Source organism: Apus apus, chromosome 7 (genome assembly GCF_020740795.1).
Source record: "Apus apus isolate bApuApu2 chromosome 7, bApuApu2.pri.cur, whole genome shotgun sequence".
Taxonomy (NCBI): domain Eukaryota; kingdom Metazoa; phylum Chordata; class Aves; order Apodiformes; family Apodidae; genus Apus; species Apus apus.
In genome coordinates, this window is record NC_067288.1 from 14,309,346 (window position 1) to 14,329,848 (window position 20,503).

At 40.2% G+C, this 20,503-nt stretch overlaps 1 protein-coding gene across 2 annotated transcripts in view; it reads right to left on the reverse strand.

Annotated features, from left to right (window-relative positions):
• The window catches only part of MTF2 (metal response element binding transcription factor 2), a 39,805-nt gene that overhangs the window by 18,212 nt on the left and 1,090 nt on the right, over nt 1–20,503 (reverse strand). The window contains exon 1 of one of the 2 annotated variants that reach the window (XM_051624627.1): nt 5,107–5,340. The exons of the other annotated variant lie outside the window; for it this stretch is intronic. Within the exon in view, the coding sequence (XP_051480587.1) occupies nt 5,107–5,111 (5 nt within the window). The 5' untranslated portion in view covers nt 5,112–5,340. Of the gene's footprint in view, nt 1–5,106; nt 5,341–20,503 lie in introns of those variants that run through there. 2 annotated transcript variants of the gene reach the window in all.

The following is a 20,503-nucleotide window of genomic DNA, read 5'->3' on the forward strand; positions in this document are numbered from 1 at the left end:
AAGGTCACTGATGCCCCCGTACTCCTTCAGTTGTAACAACTTCTGATACAAAAAACTCCCTTGACAAGTTAGTTTTTCAGCCATCTCACTTCACTGATTTGTTTCACAGAATGGTTTGTCAGCACAACAGAACAAACACAAACAATCAGCTTGGGACACAAATTCCCTCAGCTGGCACTGCTAGCCTGCATGACTGAACTATAGACAGTTTCATTGACAACCAGTGCAGTTTCAGGTAATTTCTTCCACAAGGGATACATGATTCACTAATACTGCAACAGTAACAGAAGATAGCTACCCTGTGAGGACACAGAGTTATTAAAATTTATTATCTTTAACTTGGCTTAAAAAACTAAGTGCCTATAGCATATTAAGAGAAAATTTTCACACAAGTCTTTCCCATACAGCAGCTTGCTCCCCTCCCACCAGCTCTCACATGACAAGGTGACCTTCTCCATACGTTTTCTATTCCATTTCCTTAGCCTTATTATAGATTAAAGTTCTGATATTTTAAACAAACCAAAGCACCTCACAGAAAGGTCTGGTAACTAGACAAGCCAGGTAAGCAGCAAGTGCTCACAGCCAGAGGACAGCAGAAGAGGGAAATTAATCTCTTTTGAGAGCCACAATTGTAGCTGGTTTACCCAGCACCACATAACCAAGCACAAGCCATGCTTCAAACCTAACTGCTAACCTGTGCCTGGGATTCAGTACCTCTGTTTGCAGGAAAGATGCTGGATCCCAGTCACAGGTTTCTTCCCATCTTCCTCACAACCTCTGTCATTTATAAGATCTCATGCCAAATATTACCTGTTCACTCTGTCAACCATACCTCCATCCCCAAAATAAAAACACTCTCCTGGGCCAAGAAGACAGACTTAACAGGATACTTGTCCAACCTAACCCAGATCCAAACTCAGTCCGATTCAAAAAGTTCACTTTGCTTATAGTAACAGCAACTTTGCTGCAACAATGTTCCAATTATACATGAACAGCCTATTATATTAGTAAATTGCCACAAATTCCTTTCAAGTGGAGAATCCAGTACAAATCTAGGCTATAGTCTACCCTTTTACAGTACTTCGTGTAGCCAAATCAATAGTGAGCTTCCAACATGCTGTATCATAGAACATTGACAAGATATACTTTGAGCTCCTTATCTTTACACCTTTTTGTATTCTGGTACAATCAAAAACCTAAATCATCCCATCAACTGTACAGAAGGATGATGAAGGATCTCTAACTCAGGTATCCCTCGGTCTAGAAAAGCAAACAGTAATGGATAGGGGATAAGAAATACATTCTCAGAATTGTTTGATTTTTACATTTGTTTAGGATAATATAATAATAAAACTATTATTCAAGTTAAAAGGGATCTCTAACTCTGCATACCACTCTGTATAAGCTGATCCTTGTCAGCAAGATGAGCAATTTTAACTTGTTTACTTCTCAACTCTGCCCAGTCAACCGTAATACCACCCATCAGGATCATGTGGTTTTCATGCAACACATTACTATTCCAACAGAACTGCTGTTTATTTTGGAGGTTTTTTAAACTTTTGAAAGAGCCTTAAGTTTTGGCTACAATTTTTGCTCCAAATTTTTCTGTCTGGTTAGACACTTTAAACAACTCTAATCACAGAACATATTTTCAATAGTGTGGGTTTTTTAAGTAGCTCTATGCTTTCAAAATCATATCCATCACACTCCTAACAAAAGGAAGTGTTGCATCTGGGAAAAAAAAAAAAAGAAAAAAAAAGAAAAAAAAAAAAAAAAGAGGTACTAAGAACCAAGTCCCTGCAGCCCATTCACCTGATTAGCAGCTGGTCTTTCAGGTATATGATTCTGTCACACATTAAAAATAATTGTAACTAAAACACTGAGGGGAAGTGATTATTTCCTTCTACACAGAACTATTTAGATGTCATCCAGAATACTGTTTTGGTTCTCCCAGTGCAAGACAGACATCAAAGCAGACAAGTTTAGTGAAGGACCACCAAGACAGCTGGGGACTGGAGCACCTGCCCTGTGAGAGGAGACCGAGGTAACCTGGGTCATTCAGCTTGGAGAATAAAAGGCTTCAGGGAGGCCTAACAGCAGCCTTCCAGCTCCTATGAGAAGATTAATAAAATTGAATTAGTCTTTTCACAGTAGTGCATGGCAAGAGGGCAAGAGATAGCACACGTATTGAAATAAGAGAGATTCTGATGTGCATGGGAGTTGGGGAGAATGTTGTTTTTTCCACCCCCGTGAGGACAGTTCAGCAGCGGAACAGGATGCCAGGGTGGTTGTGTGGCCTTCATCAGTGGAGGCTTTCAAGGGCTGACTGGAGAAAACCACCTGGTCTGGCCTCATGGCTCATGCTACACTGAGCAGGACTAGAGAACTCCCAAAAAATTACTGTCCTTAATAAGATTGATTCATACTATTAAAAAGAGGTAGCCACTAGGATAAGTGCATAATCATGTCAGTAATACTACATCATCTGCAATCTTCATTTTATTTGCTCATATTCTCCCTCAAGAAATAACTAGATGTGCTCTAATTGTATTTGATATGCACAGAGAAAGTATTAGTTTTTAACAGATCATCACAGAAACACATTTCCTTACATATTTAGTGTATAGAGACATAAAGTAGGGCAGTCCTGTACTATAAGAGCCATTTATTTGGGACTGATCACATGTTTGTAAACAAAGAAGCAGAAGGTAGCATCAGGGAGAGAATAATGGTATTAGGTCATAACACATCTTCCATTAATTTTAAATTTAGTACCTCCTTGAACACAGCAACTGCCTTTTTGGTTTCTACAGTACCTAAATAGAGGATGCCTGACAACATACCTAAGGAGTGTAGTATGAGCATGGACATGAGCAGTGAAGACATAAAGGACAACAACATGGTGAATTTCACTGGAGGGGGAAGAAAGAGGATTTCAGACATGATCAAAACCCCTTGAACATGAATTTCCTTCTTTAAGGCTAGTCTAAAAGCACAGCAACCTTCATGAGCACTCCACAGAAAGAAACCAAAAATAAATCCATCTAAAACATAAGTATTATTATCCTCCAAGATATTTAGTGAATGAAATATGTCCAGACTCATCAAGAATGCTCTCATCATTATCTTTCTTCCTACTTAAGGAAGTTGAGCCTCTTGATTTCACTCCTCCACAGAGATTCTGCCTTCTAGGAAGAGACCATAAGCTTGATATGTAGCTCATCCAAAGTGTAAATTCAAATAGTTTTAGTGCTTTCAGTACCAGTCTCACCCTGCCCAGGGACACTCCAGCAATACCTGTGGTCTTATAATTTTTTTCCTGGTGTGTTTTACTCAAAGACACACTTCCCCTTCATTTCCTGCAAGGAAGGCCTGTGAAGAAGGTGAAACCAACTCTACAGCAAGCTCAGAGTTCAGTCACACAAGAAGTACTCTCAATTCACAAACTATGAGAAGATTGGTATTGGCTTCCAGCCACATGTGCTTCTTCCCTCCACAACTTGCATGAGCATCACAAAATATACTTTAAAGCTACTTTAGATGCCTTTAGCACTATATTCACTCACATCTATCTCCAGGTAATAGAGAAGTCCACTCTCCACCTAGCAAACAAACTGCAAATCATTTGTTACAGCTGCTCTTCACATACACTTTACCTGATCTCCCAATACAGGGAAGGACAAACATACTACCAGTGCATGTATTTCAGCCATCCAAAATATGTATACACACCTCAACAACTGGTAACTCATCTTTCGAGAAGCAACCTACATCTGATTTAAAATTCCTTCCAGAGCAGAAAAAAAGAAGTTGTTGAGAAGCCACAAATCTATATTTGAAAAAATAGTTAACTAAGGAAAACATTACATTGTACTCTCAGTAAAGATACACACTTCACCAGCTTGTAGCTCCTTGCAAAGATTCTTCTCACTTTCACTACTTTATCATTCACCTTCTTTGGTATTTTCAGTCTTTCCTTACTCAGTCTCCTTTCACTAAAACCCTATGAACCTATTAAGCTGTAGGAACTACTTTTTCCTCTTCTTTTAACCTCAAATGCTTTCAAGTTAATTGTAAATACAGCTCTCAAAAAAAAGGGACAAACATTAACTTATTAACTTTTACCAACATGATTACAGACTAAAAAAAAACACCTGTGGAAACTATTTTCTTATTATCCCATACTTTTGACAAGTTAGGTATAAAGCATTGATCCCCTTCCCTTACAGTTAAGTCAGGTGAAAATCATGCTATTGTCCATTACTATGTTTGTCTTTTGAAAGTCATGAGCACGGCCTACCAGAAATGCAGAAAACAAGCATAACAGTACATGGCTTTCCTGGCAGGCCCTTTTATTTAATTACATAGGCCCTCTCCTTTCAATAGCGCCCAAATACTTCACGGGTGAATGACAACCCCTAATATTTGAACACTAATATCACCGTTCTTAGCCTCCAACACAGTGCCATACTGTTCTCTTCGACTGTTAGTATCAATCCATTCTTCCCACAGAATTCAAATACCAAAGAAAAGAAAATCCATGACTGCACATCCTTTCAGCCAGCAACAGTTACCACAGTTTAGCGGGCTAAAACCATAAGCTTCTAAGCACATTGAAATTGTCTAGCGTGATAGAGACTAGGTGAGGCGCTGCGAACAAAAAAAGAAACCAAAAACAAAGTTACCAGCGAAGATCACCCTCTTTTGTGCTGCTCTGTGCGCGCCCGAGCAAACGCAGCCTGCTCGGACAATACCCTCACCCGAGAAGATAAACACAGGGCAGCCGCAGCCGGGCCGCCCGCAGCAGCAGCACCTCGCCCCGCGGGATGGCCGGCCGGCCGCCGCTCCTTTGTTTTGGTCACTGGCGAGCACCGCTGACCCCTCACTCGCCTGCCAGCGCCCGCCCGGGAGGGATCCCCCTCCCCCAGAGGCCTCGGGGCCCCGCGCCGGAGCGGGCCCCTCGCACCCCCCCCCACGACGGGTGGCGCGGCCGCCGCGCGGGGGGAGGATGCGGTACCGGCGGCCCGAGCTGCGGGACGCGCCCGCCCCGCGAACCCGCCCCGCGCGGGGCCCGGCAGCCCCTCCTTCCGCCCCCCCACCCCTCACCTCATTCGGTCTCTCCAGTGGTGCCAACCGCCTCATACAGGGAAATCAGCTGCCTCAGGAGCCTCCCCCCGCGCCCCAGCGCGGCCGGGCCCTCGGTGCGTATCGGGACCCCCCCGAGCACGGACCCCGCGGCGCAGCGGGTGAAAGGCGGCGGGGGAGGGGTCAGACCCTCTTCAGAGACAGCCCGGCTCCATCGCCGCCCTTCGCCATTTTTGTTTCCCGCGGAGGAGAAGCTGGTGCATTCTGGGAGCACAAAGGGCCCGGGCCCCGCCCCGCAGCCGCTCCTGGGCCGGGGGCGGGAGCGACCGCCGCGGCGGAGGGACACAGGGGCAGCCGGACCTTCGCCGCTGGTGAACAAAGAGGGACTACTTTAGGCGTGCTTGCCGAAGGAGAGATCCGTGCCCGCCGCCCGGGACTCGTTGCGGCAGCCCGGAGCTGCGCGTGCCCCGCAGCCGCTGCCCATTGTTCCCCGCACCGGGGGGGGCAGCGCGGCCCCCCGTGCCCCCCGGCCCTGCGGGGCCCTCGCCCGCACTCGGGGCTGCGGCGCAACTCCGCGCACCGGTGGGGTCGGCCTTGTCATCTAGAATGATGCAGGGAAGGGCAGCCCGCCCGCGGGGCCGGCGAGGCGAGGCCTGGCCCGCACCCGGCCCGGTAGCGGCGGCTGCTGTGGCCGGTTCGTCAGCGCGAGGGGCACAGGGCAGCTCTGCGGTGACTGCCAGCGGCGTGCTGCCCTTCTAGGAGACAAGCCAACCCCCTGTTGTTAGTGGGAGCTGTACTAGATAAGCGAAGCGGGCACTTCACTGCCTGTCACTGGGAACAGCTGCTTACAGCGCAGTGCGGGCCCCGTCTGCGTTGTGCCCGTGACTGAAGCGGCGCTGCCCGTGCGGCGGTGACACACGGCACAGCTCGTCCCCCGCCCGCTGCTCAGGCCTCCCGGGGCTGAAATGGGAGTGATCTCTGGGTCAGACCTCTGGACCGCTGGAAGGGGCGCTCGGGAAACAGCTGGATTCGGTGGGCTGGAGAGCGATGTTCTGATTCCAGGTTCTGTCCTGCCCCGAGTTCTCAAAGCTGCCTTCCCTCCCAGGATAAGCTGCTGAAAATAAGACACCGGATCGGTTGCCCATCTGTGGGAGGGAGCCTGGGGAGAGCACCAGAGTACAGCTTCTTCTGGCTGGCTCCGAGTTACATCAGAATAAAGCAGTATTTATGATCAAAATCCCTTGTTCAAAGTTGTTTAAAATAGTTTTTAAAATTTTAGTGCATAGTTCTCCCCTCAGTGTGCTAACTAGACACTGTTCAGTAATTGTGATGGACATACTGCTAGAAAGAGACTTGCACAACACAAAGACCCCTGTCTGCTCTTCACAGATTTTTGTGTACGTGCTGTGAACAGCAGTCAGGTACTGCTCATGATAAAGGCAAAGATAAAGATTGCACTCAGTCTGAGATATACCTGCATACCAGTTTTTCTTCTTACACCACAACATGGGTGTAAGAAACAGTGTTTAGCTAAGTTAAAAAGCAAACTACCTAGTCAACAATGGAATAAACATGATCAAATACCAGTAATTGGCTCCTTCACAACTTTTTTTAGTGTCACACGTGAAGGATCTTAACCAGCCTTGTTGTGCTGTATCTTTGAAATTATTTAAAGAAAAACTTGCCAAAGTAGAACCGCTCCCCTATATATTATTTGCTTAGCCACCAGCACTGCCAGCAAAAAAACACACAAACCCAACACCAAAGCTCATGACCAACAAGACAGAAACACGCTGGCTCTACTCTCCTTGTCCTTAGAATATTGCTCCCAAAGCAGCTTGCATAACTCCACTGCAGAGCTGCATGACCCCATCCTACCCATAGAGCACCACTTGTCACCAAGCCAGGAGTTGCTGCTGGAATGGCATGTGACTTCTACCCATTCAATCCATCTGGCAGACCAAGTAAAGCAAATGGCTGACGTACACTGACAAGGCTGACTTAAGTTCAACGACTTGTACTCCAGGAGGAGAAATTTGAACTGAAAGAATCATTTATATTGTTCCTTTGCACAACCTGACCAGATTATTACAGGGTTGGGATCTTACTGGAAATGTACACATGATCTTTTACAAATGGTTTTCAAGTTAAAATGCTGAACTCAGCAAACCCGTTTTTGCAGTAGAAGGAAGATCCTTGTTATTGCTGGCATATGTGGGGCAAAGAAATAAACAGCAATAGTAAAAAACCTAGTTTAAACGCTATTTCCACAATTCCCATTACTATACTGTGGCACATGTATGATTAATCTGATCTGGACCTCCAATCTTTGTCTGCTTTCTATTCACTGCTAGTAGTAAAAAATCAGTTATTTATTCTGTTAACATGGCAAGACTGTATGTCATGACTTTAAAATGAACTTTCTGCCTTACTTTAATTTTTGCCTTCCACTAATACCTCAAAAGTATTTGAACATACAGTTTAAGCAATCTCTCCTACTGTGTTTTCAATTCCAGACATATTAGGTATGTACTTTGTGGCAGTGAGTGACCAAAGCCAAATTAAATTACATTCCCTCCAATGTCAGTAAGGGCTTTCTTCTGGAGACATTTCAGGAAAAAAAATAGCCTTTGATTTTCTGTCAGATTCTGCTTAATAATAGATACGTTCAGCTTTATTCTGTCTGATCTTAAATAGCTCTATTTCAGAAAGGAGCTACAGAATAACAACCTGGCACTTTCTTTTCCTCTGATTATTTTTGTCCATGTATCTGTTAGGCAAGCTCTTGCCATGAAGACATGCAAAAGCCAAGTCTTGGCTTTTTTTAATTGTATCTTGCCTTGCTGGCACAGCAGAGAAAAATTGTATTTCATATTCAAAATGTAAATTCCCTAGTAGCCAGTAGAGATGCATAAATGTGATTAGTCAAGAGATAGTGCCATTTCCCTTAGCCAACGGCCCTTTTCTCGAATGTTAACATATTTTGTAAAGGCCAGTGTTATGTTATATGCTTTCCTTGTCACAATGGCCACATAAATATTAAACAAGCAAAGCAAAAGACACAAAACCCCAAAGTGTAAGTCAGCAGTGTATGTAGATGAAAGCACCAACTGCTGCACTGTATTATTTTCCATTACCTTATTGTACCACACACCATAACATCAAAATGATACCCTGGAACAAGACAATACTGTAAGGCTTATCCTTGTACAGATGGTTGTCATGACCACAGTTCAGCAAGGAGGGAAAATTAGATCCCAGGTCATTTTCTCTGCATTGTTTAAGCCTGGGAACAGCAAGGAAGCTCACCTGGGATCCTCCTACCTTAAATCAAGATAAATATGGTACATCTATTTTTACTTAAGCAGAATAATTAGTGAGACAATGCACACATGCTGCATTTATTATGGCTCAAATCAGAATCTTCAGTTTCAAAATTTAAAACATAGGCTAGTGATTTTATAAGATATAAAGAAATTTGTATTAATTGTCTTACAGCTAGCTAACAATTGTTATAAAAAACCAGAGTAATTATTTTCACACTAAAGATATAAAAACAGTAGTGAAAATATTTTAAAATAGACATATTTAAATATTTCTCTAGATATACAAGGACATGAATAATTTTCATCTTCATGTATCAACAATATAGAGGAAAATTAATTAATATTACTGGCTGTAAGGTAACCTAATATTTGTCTTCACACAGAAACACTTTTTTTCTAGTACAAGCAGTTTACAATTCACATCTTTTTTATAGACATTTATCTTCTCAGAGATCAAGACATGCTGAAAAATCCTGTCCTATACTCCATCATCTTCTTGTGAATGTCAGGATCTTGATAATACTTAAACTCTAAATATCCTTTAAAATGTGTTCACTACCATGGTAATTATTGACCTAATTTAGCCAGTCAAGTACTATTTTTTCTGCTACATTCAATGTATAGAAAACTAACATATATGTCCCACTAATCCCAAACAACCTTTTCTTCATTTTATCTCCTTAATATTTAACAATCTACTGCTTATAACTCTTGAAGATAGAATATTATGAGAGTATTGCAGCCCCAGTTGACTCTTAAGTTTCTAAAGCACCTCTGCAACACATGCATTAAACAACAATTACTGTGTGGGTTAGTATATGATCTGTTGGCATCACAATCTTTATTAGCCTTTTAACTTAACCACATTTAAACTTGAAAACCATTAGAAGGCTGTTTAAATTTTAAAAAGTAACATTCAGCAATCTAACTCTATTTTTTAAATCCTTTACTAGGACTATTACTCAAAGCACCAAAAACTTAAAAAAAACCCCCACAACTATGGGTTTTAGCTCTGCATCTAATATTAGACACTTCAGGTGCCTGAAAAAAAGTCAGTTTTCAACTTTAAAAGTCCTTAATACTTGATTCACTTAAAATTTTACTCCAGATGAGTAATGTTTCTGAAATTACTTTTAAAACATAAGTCAGGACTTTGTACCTTCAGTTCAGAATTGAAAGCACTTGCAAACTATTAAATGTTCACATAATTGTAATTTAAGACCTTAGTTATTCCTAATTTGGAGTTCATTCTTTGCCATGGCTGAAATCTCTCGTTTGCTAGAAGTGGCTGAATAAGAAGCAATCCTTCTGTTCATATATGTATAGAAATTGAAAAAATAAAACTTGTAATACACTGATATATTCAAGGCTGAAATAGTAAGACCTTGAAACACAGAGTTTCTACATTATTTACAACATATTTGAGTATGCTTGGTGAAGAACATGAAAGGCTTTTATTGTGAGAGAGTGTGTGTCAGGCATCTATCTTAGTTATATTAAATGCTTTTTTTTTGTACCTAAAGACAGTGAGTGAGGTCCACAGGAGAAAAAAATAAGTGCTTTACTAGGTTTGGCCTCTCTGGGAGTGCTTATGTATGAGTAACTGAACTCTTACTGGTAATACTGGCTGTTCTGTATTGAAGACTTGTGAGCATATGTAGCATTATTTTAGCTCCAGAAAAAAAACGGTGAGAGAACTGCAGCTTATTACCATTCTGGCTAGTGTGAATTTTGTGGAGGTATGCAAGCATAGTCCTGCCTGAGTAATCTTTATTCCTGTCTTTTTCTTGTGAGACCAATGCATAAAAAATATGAGCTCATTCCTCAGAGTTGGAATTTAAGAGAGGTTTACTGCTCTCTCTGTACTGTCATTCTGCTGCCATGGTCATATAATCACCTTCTTTCAGAAAACAAACAGCTGCCAAGACTTGAAATTTTGGTTAATTGCCTGGATCAGAAAGAGGTTCCGTTTCCCAAACTCCCTGAGAATTCAGTCACGCATCCGCATGATGCATTCCTTCCCCTACTCTCTCAGCATAGAAAGCAATTACTGAAGCTCTCATTACTAAAGTTAAAATGTTTACTCAGCATTTCAGAGTTAAAGCCTAAGCGAGCATTTTATTCATTCATTTTAGCTCTGTTCTGTGGATTTGAAAAACTAATTGCAGTCTCGAATATTTTGCATCATGACAGGCTGTATCACAACTTCTTGAAGACTGTGGCATCCTACAGTTTTATTGCAAGGTTTTGTCCAACAGCATCTGTACTCCTTTGTGTACTGTAAAAATGTGTGCTAGGGCAGAATTTCCAGCTCTTCTGTGGTTAAATTTTGTAACAGTACAGACCAGGCTTACCTCTTAACTCTAAACCCAGTTAAAAAAATGTTTAACGGCCCCTCAGGACACAGTTCAATGGCAGAACATTGCAGTTTCATCTGTGCTGAAAAATCTGTTCTGGACATCAGTCTGGCCAGAGGGAGAATTAGTACAACATTCCTTCTGCTCTCCCACCACCTGGAATGCAGTATGGACCTTCTCACAAGCTTTCAGCAGTCCTGCTAAGTCCCACTCAGATGTTAAGTCCCTTGCTCCTCTTATTTGCTTTATTTTTTTTTTTCAATAGCAACTCTTTATCTGATGAAGACGGAAGCAAAATACTTGAAGAGTGCAGCATGAGAGGATCCTGCTAACACTGCCGTCTGCAGTCTGGTAAATTCAGCTGCAGAGGATGAAGATACGGCAGTAGCCCTTTCTGTAGCTGCTGCCAGCCCAAGGGGGCTGCACAGAAAGAACCAGAAGTGTTCCCAGGCCAATACACTATCCAAATCATCAATTCCATACTTCAATTTTCCACTGCTTATAAAATAGCAATACTGTTGCATTTGCTAACTTTGCTGTACTTAAGTAAAAGGTACAAACAAAATATCACTGTTTTTGCTAATGCAAATGTAGTAACTATTGTCCAACATATATTTTGATCTTTCCACATTTATGCCATGTTATCTCAGCCTGAAAGCCCAGATTCTGTTCTGACACAGCACTGCATATCTGCATTCATCTAAAAAAATGCTATAGAGAAACAGGATCAAAATAAATTCTTATTACATCAGTCATTCCTTCTCTATTTTGACATCCTTCACACCAGCCCTGACATCCTCATCTCTACATTCCAGACACTATTCTTAAAATTTGGAGCTGCCAGGACAGATTTTTTTTTTTTCTTTTGTACTATGTGCTTTTGTGATGAGTCAAAAATGTTAGTTATTTAGCAGTGTAAAACTAAAGCAACAGAACGTTCACTTGCAATATTATCAGGCTCATTCCCCTGAGCCTTCTCCTCAGGGAGGCAGGGGAGGTCTGGGCCAGAGGAGGGGTTGGGGAGCTGAGCCTGAGTGAGGGGCTGCAGGTCTGGCTCTTCTCTGCAGATGTAGCTGAGGGTACAGTTTCCTAACCCAGCCACGCTTGCCTGGCAGCTGCTGCCCTCTGAGGCTGCACCCACTCCTGCTCAAGGGGCTGCTGACGTCCCTGCCATGGGGCTGTGCCCTGTGCCAGGAGCCACACACAAGTGGCTGAACAAACTGCTCCAGCTGAAAAACATTGCTTTTATCCAGCTATGTATACGTAACACATGTAAGCATGTAAAAAAAGAGTTCAATTTCAGCCAGATCAGCTGGCAGTAATTTCATGAGCCTAGGAGCTGAAAGTATGCATGTGCTGAGGAGGGAGCGCAGAACCAAAGTAGCAGAAAAGGCGATAAAAAGATTCCTTTTAAAATTGGAAATGCAAAGAGAAAAGGCTTATTTATTTCTCTGTTCCAGTTATAGAATGAAACATCAACAACAAAGACAACAGGGAAACATAAACTGATCTTCATTTTGACCCCATGGACTGCCATCCCTCTTTCAGGTGGTCAAATGTATGTTCCATGGTCATGGACAGCTCATGAAGTGACAACTGAATTATTTCTGATCCTAAGGCAAGTGAGCTGCTTCTTGAGTCAGGAAAGCAGAAGTGTGCCAAGCAGGACTGCCAGGTAGACACGCTGGCCCTGTGAATTCACTAATACTGAAAAGCATCATGTGATGGCTTCATCCCCACTGGATATGAGGACCACATGCCTTCCCAACCAGAGCAGCAGTGTTAGCTGTACAGGGGTCTGGATGGCTCCACTGTGTTCCATTACAGCAAATCAGACTCCATCTTCCTGCCCATGAGGGCTGCAAAGGAGACTATCCAGACCTGCTATAACTGGATTTGAAGACAATTTCAGGATAAGGAAGACCATGTTCAAATGGCTTGCCTACATGAAAACACCCTAAAAAGCTGAAACAAATCAAACCTATGAAGCCAATGCACAAAAGGGAAAGGGTACTAAGTATGTGTGAGAGTTACCTATTTCAGAAGTCAGTTTGCTAAAGTTTAATTCTCCTTCAAATTACAACTGTCTATTGTCAGTTTGCCTCTCCCAGCACCTTTACCAACTGTCTCAGGTTTCTCAGGTAGGAACGATTCTAGAGCCATACTTGCCAAGGACTGGAGGAAACACAGGCAAGCATTAACAAGATACTGTGCTAGCATGCAGGTGGTTGCTAAAAGTAGAACCGATTGTCTTTTGCCCTGCTTGGAATTCAGCAAACAGACCAAAAGGTCAAGTAGTGATGGCCTCCAAGGACTTCTTAATTTACTGCAGGTTCTAGGATGTAAAACGTCTGTGACAGTGCTAGCATACTAGTAAAGATATAATGCTGTATCAGATTACTGGTGTGATTCAATTACCAGTGGATAGCCTGTGGTGAAAAAGCATCCTTGCTTTCCTTGCTTGCTAGACTTGTAAATCCAGGTCTTATTTTAAAACATTTTTAAACAGAAACAGCAAATTTAGTATGAATTAACCACTGGTTGAATATGTAATTTTCTTCTGTTTAGAATCCACTTTGAATCATACCCTATGGCTGGGTAGAGGGATAGAAAATAAAGAGGTGGGAAAGGTGTGTGGTTTCCACATTGTTCTGATTTTAAATTAAAACAAAATTGTGACCATTGATTTCTGACATGTGGGAAACAATAGTTACGGTTTGAGTTTGATTTGAAGTAAAACCACACATAAATCTATATGCCCAGTTGTGAAATGAGTCTAGGTTCAGACACTACTGTGCCAAATAGTTTTTATGTGGACAGAGGCAGGACGTGAACAGGAAACGGGGTTAAAACATAGGTAAAAGGAGGTCAGCTTGGATGTCAGCACACAGTAAGTCTGTTTGTGTATATAGAGGCAGTCACAAAATAAACTGATTGAAAATTCTGCAAATCTCATATGAAAGATAACCTAAACTATAACAAGTTATTCATTACATTATCTAGACAAAACAGAAAATAAACATCTGTTGTAATCTGAAATATTTTCTAAAAAATGGCACTACCTGACTCGAATACAATGACTGCATTGACCAGCTACCTGTTAACCCTTATTAGAGGTGTAAAAGTCTAACAAAGACTCTCTATGTCTTCAAAGAACTGTTCAGTTTACCTCACCCACTACTAATGTTTTTGCAGGTATACTCCCAAATCCCAAACCCAGTTTGGTTTTGTGGGCTGGAAATATGGGTTTGCAGATTAAGCCTCCTTTTGTGCAGCTACTTTGTAATACAAAAGATCTAGAAATGGTCTGATCGCCTGCTTGGTCAAAAGAAAATGCTTTATCTGCTACAACTTCTGTCTGGTTGTGATCGTGGTGTCATTTGAATGCTCTGATTGGAACGAGGGTGCTGAGCCTATGTACAATGAGAACCCTGGGCATGCACAACAATTGCACTGTTCACCATTACAGGACTGAATATATTCAGTTTCTCACAAAAGATACATTTCAATGTGGTTCTTCTGAACTAATAAATGTTTTCATAAACTGCAACTCTTTATGCATTTTGACTAATTATACCTATTTTTAATAGACCTAATCGTATATAAAATGCATCCTTGGTTTATTTTAAATTAAAGACAAGGAATAAAATAGCATGATTTCTGATGTAGATTCATACAGAGCAATCTTTAAATACATCTTTTGAGGCCTGTGTTCTTACAGATACTAAATTGTCAAATAACAAAATTACTTTACTTGCAGTTTCATCATACATTTTCTTTAGCAGTGGGGCTGGTTTAAGAAGTTCCCACCACAACCTCCTTCTCAGGCACTCTCCATGCACCCTTAGAGCAGGCAAAAACTGTTTGTTCAGCTGTGCTGTGAATTTCATCACAGAAACAATCTGGGTTAAAAATAACTTCTAATTAAAAATAATTGAATAATATTGATGGTCTAGGTTATAAAACTGTCTCCAAAAAGTTTTATCCAGACTTGGGGGTGGAGGGGCTTGGGAGCAGGGATGACTGTGATGCAGAAATGAAATGAGCTGGGAGGGGGCTGGGAAAGAATAACTCCAGCTGTGAACTTCAGTGTTGCTGAGAAGACTTGTGGCAGAACTGGGCAGTGAGAGCTGCAGTGCTGCGCAGAGCCAGGCTTACAGAGCCTTGCAGGAGCTGGGCATAAACCTCATTTGACAAGATACTTTTACAGTATATTGATATGATGTAGTCAATATATGACTGCAATGATACTTACCTGCCCAAAGTTAAATGAAGCATATAGATAAATATAATACTGAAGAGTATATTAGCATAAGCTTGATAATTTCCTTTAAGAGTATTAAACTGTTACTGCTCCAAATTGCCTTTTGTAATTCAATTAGGGAAAAAAAAACACCTTCAGAAATGCTATAACCTAGTAGTTATTGTGCTGTCATTTATTTATTTTTTATTTTTTATTATTTTGTATAGATGGATCAAAACCATCTGATGTTCAGAAATGTGTATACTACATTGAGCAGAACTCACAGAATATACTTTAGACTACTTAATTGTTCTGTTTGGGCATTTTCAATGATTTAATAAATTTTTTGTCTGAATGCAGTTCCGTATTTTCCTTAAAACAGCATTTTTCCTTAAAAAAATAATTTTAAGTACCTAATAGTTTTACTTTATTGAAGTAATTTTTGTTTACAGTCGGAATTGCTGCTAAGTACTGTAGAAATGTAGATGCTGACAAATTTTAAAACATTAAATTAATACCTTATGGCTGGGATAATATACACATCCCTCCTGAGATCTTCTCTATCAACAATCCCACAGTACTTTCTATAAAGTAGGCTACAGGAATTAATTAATATACAATCAATGAATTGCCTACTCTAGGGATCGAAAAAGGCATCTGCTCTGTGCCAGGAATATACTTAGTCAAGTCTGGCTGTTTGCTTGTTGTTTATTTAAAGTGAAAACTATTTTATCTAGAAAAAACAATGGTGAATACTTAAGCAGATCAACTGTACATATAGTTAGTTAACAGCTCGGAATTTAAGCAGTATTCTGCTGCTTCCTTCATAAGGGGTGATAAGCTTTTTAAGAAAGTTCATATATTACAAATTACCTCAGAATTACCAACTTCAGTAAGATAATACCAAAAAGAAAAGAAAAGAAAACAAAACTTATTTAGACCTAAGAAATTTATAATCCTTACGATTAAAGGTTCCTAAAAGGAAATACTTATTTCCTAAAGATTTCTGCTAATTATTACGGCTTTTCCAGTGTAGTCGGAGAATCTTCTAACAATTCAGTATAAAATTTCTGAATTTCATATATAGAGATTTTGAATGTAGCAAAACAAGTAAGACAAAGTGTTATGTTTTTTGTAATTTTTGCCCATATCATGAATACTGATAAGGCATGTTGGTACATTGTATTAATCTTGCATACAGGACCAGATTCCCAGCTTCATTAGAGCCTGTGAACTGAAGCAGATTTACTTCTGGATGACTTAAGGCCTGAAGGAACTATTAGTTCACTTCAAATTCCTACATAACATGATGATTCATTCACTCTGCCCAACAAATCACTGCACTGGAGTATATGCTTTAAGGAGACATCAGTTTTAGGGCAGCTTTTCTTACCCCATTTTAAGCAGTTCCTGTTTCAGCTGCTTCTTCCAAATGTCAGGCTCTCCTGGCATTTCTGAATCAGAAAGTCTTTTGAGTGGCATGCAGAATCAGACTGGAAAACTGATGTGGCTTTTTAGTTTTTCTGAGTTATTTTTTGTTTGGGTTCATCAAACAGTTCACCGTTCAGCTACACAAACAGTTGCATGGCAGAAGGGAAAGAACAGCATGGGAGTAGGTATAAGTAGGGGGCAAGAAAGGAAAGGGCTTCACACAGCAGCTGTTATCTGTTGCTGCTCTTCTGCCCATTTTTCCCCAGATACCACAGCTGGCAGAAGACAGGGCATATCTGTACCTCACTAGCTGAGATTCACAGTCTAGCATTTCAGTGTGAACCGACGTTCACAGGCAATTACAGCAAATATGCTAGACTGTGAATGGAAACAGTTCTGTTGTGGAAACGTCCTCCGGCAGAGGGGATGGCAGGGCAGCTGGGGGTAGCAATGCATTAAACCATTGCAGCTGTTTTCCTCATTGTGCTTAAGTCAGAGCTCTTAATTAAGTATACCACGTGCTGAAAAATGTACTACCCTGCCAGGTAATTTGTTCCAATACTAAACTTCCTTACAAGCTAAAAATTAACATCTTCTTTCTGAATTGAATTCTGCAGACATCTCCTTCTTGCCATTGACATTCTCACATCAGTGTCTACTGGCTTCAGTACTGGAATTCAGTATTTAGAACCTAAGTAGGATTTTTGAAAGAGGATGGGCTAGAACTTGGATGTTTCCTATCTCTCTGAGCTACCTTGTAAAGTCAAGAGGAAGATCGAAGTGCTGGTTAAGGGTAAGAAGCTTTGGGAAATGGCAGCAGGACATTAAGAAAAAGCCAACTACAATACTTATCTTTATGGTATAAATTATAATATAAATATAAATTATTATAAATATTAATAAATATTAATTCCATAAAAAGGAATTAAGACTCTAATATTGCAATTATACAAATGTTTGGGGTTTTTTACAGATGAGTACTGTGAGTGTAAAAAAAACAGAATGAACAAGTATTTTACTTCAAGTAGCGTGAACAGAAGTTCATAGTAGATTATAACTTTATTTCACCACTAACTCAAAGAAGGAAACAGTGTGGGTAATTCAGCAGAATAACCAGGTTAAAAGCTGAGGACATTTTAAAAATTATTAGGCAAAAATAAGTTGTCTGAAAATGATAAAATTATTTCCAAACCAGAAATAGATTAATGCTAGCAAGTATCCTCTGACCATGCATTTTAACATTTCAGCTTGAGTAAAATTCATAAACCTCATAACTCCAGCAATTACTAGAGGAAATTGACTTGAAAATATAAGTTTGTACAAAGGAAACTTAATTTTATTGGTTGATTGTATCAGAACTGTGGTGTCTTTGTAGACATTGAAACGATGAGAACAAAAATGTGAACTGTTGTTTAGCATTTGCTTACAACTGACCACTAATAAGGTAATGACCACCTTCAAACTTTTTCTTCTGAGCAGAGTATTACTGGAGTTTTCTCAGTCCTCTAATATATAAAGGACTGTAATATATAAAGATTTCTATTCTAGTCTATACAAAGACCTACTTACTCTAGACATGTTATGTAATATCTTCTAGTACATTTTGAATGTCAAACAAAAGCAGAGAAACCAGTAGACATTGTGCCTCTCAAAGCAAAGGCTCGTGCCCCAGATTAATCATGCATGTCTGAATGTTCAATAATAGTTATATCTAATCTCAGTTAAGAGCTAGAAATGAGTCATGTATATTTATGTAATTTACCTGACTGTATTAAACCAAGATTTTTTATATTGATAGGTTTAAATAAAAGTTTCAGTTGTTACAAACAGCCACTTTACTCAGGCGTAAATCCAAGCTACTGATGAAAGGAATTGGACTGCCTCTAACCTAACTCAGAGGAAAAATAAATAAGATTAATTTTTAGTTCAGATTATCCATCTAGTTCTTTATACAACAACAGAAATGGTGGTACCAACCCAAAGGAGAAGGTAGGCACCAACCACAGGAGCAAGAGAAGAAGATGACACCATCTGTTTCTACAGCAGGCTGGATTTATGTGAGATTAAAGTGACCATATAAATACATCCACAGAAATGAAACCTGCTGGCTAGAAGAGTCTGTTTCCTCTAATAGATTAATTATTTGTTTCCAACAAGTTAAGCCACAAGGGAGTCCTTAACAGGCTTTGTCTGATTTCTGGGTAAGAGATGGCTCCACCTATTAATGCATTAGAAGCATTAAGCATTTTATGAATTTCAGTGTGATAGGAAATAATCTATTAGGATGAAATTAAGGTTAACACACCGATTAAGTCAGAGTTCACATAAATTTGCAGAAGGGGAAGGAAACAGAATCTCACTCTGAAGGGAACATGAGGTAAAGTTTAAGTCTAAAGGTTGGATATGTCCAGAGATCTTCATTCTCTTCCACAAAGACAAGCCTAAGGAAGGAGGGTCTCTATAAAAATAAGTCTCCCAGATCTCTGAGCAAGGACCTAGCTGGGTAATACGAAAAGAGAGAAACCTCTACATTTTTGTAGACTTCATTTTAGGAAATGCAGATGGTTTTATTTTTAATCACTGGCATGTTGTATGTTGTGCAAATACATTTATTAAAAGTAATTACAAATTGAGGTAGCTGGCAAATACTAAAACATTCCATTCCTACTGGTGCTGTAATACTTTGTGGTACTGCCTGGGAATATTTCTTAGGCATTTCCAAAGAATAAGAGCACTAATCCAGGAAGCCATGCCAGGCAGACTGAAAATGGGTAACACTGCTGTGAAAGAGAGAAGTCTTGTGATGATTAACATTAGAAGTCTTGTGATTACGAACATTAGCCAGAGGCTCCCTGCATATAATACGATGGTGGGAAGAGTGTGTGAACCCTGAGGATTTCCCATGGAGTCTCTTACCATAGCATTCAAGTTAAATTGCTATGTGGGTGCAGCTGCTTCACATAACTGTGTAAGAAGCAAATCCAGCACCATTACACTAAGTTAACATTTAGCTTTTGTTTAATGTTAAAACCTGTATTACTTGCTCAAGTAATACAGACGTTCCTTCAAATGAAATGGGATAAATTTCTTTATTATATTTATGAAGGTGCACATTACACTGAGTATCTTGAAGAATTCAGATTCTTCTCTGTAGTTTTCCACTCTCCTCACTAGTCTCATATTTTCATTAATTCAGAATTCCTGGACTCTTCAGTACACGTAACCACTTTGAGGTTTTTATGAGTTATTCCTAGTATTTAATAAGCTCCAAATTGTCACAGAGCTGAAGGTGAAGGTAAGAAGGAATTATAAAACTGCATTTGCCTCTTGACACCATGAGTGATGAACACTGCATCTGTATATTCAGCTGTTGATTTCTACCTTACACACAATCCCTGCGTCACTGGAATAAAAACACGCAGTGTTGATGTAGCTGGAGAGGAAACTTAAATATAAATAGGTAGCAATAAATCAGCATAACATTTACTGCTTGGGAATTATGATATACCAAAGTTTGGTTATTGGCATACAAAACTGGGTAATGTGTGAACTGCAGAATGGAAAGGTGTGCGTGAATGGGAAGGCTGAACCGTAAATTACGCATCGTTATTATTTATTTCTATCTCAGTTGCTTTTCTGCATTTGCCCCCTAGTCTTTAGACAATTCCTTTGGTTTTGAGCACCCAATGAATGCCAAGTCAGTGCATGTTACACCTTTTCTGTTACTGTTCTGGCTTATGTGGCCTAGTATTTCACAGGAGCTGCCTCCGCTGAGGCTTAAAAGGAATTTCTGTGTTTAATAGGTAGCTGAGAAAGGCTAAAATGCCCATACTTTTTAACATTTGGCAAAGTCTGGGCACAAAGAGTACTTGAAGAAGAACGAAACACTTCAGTGCTGGAATAAAGCACCTGCTCTCACAGATGACTAAGACCACATGTACTAAGTGAAAAATATATCCCCTAATGAACATATGCCAGGAAATGTTTGGATCCAGACGCAAGAGGAATGAAACATTTAGATCCTTGCCTGCCATATGGGAGACTCACATTTCATGATTACT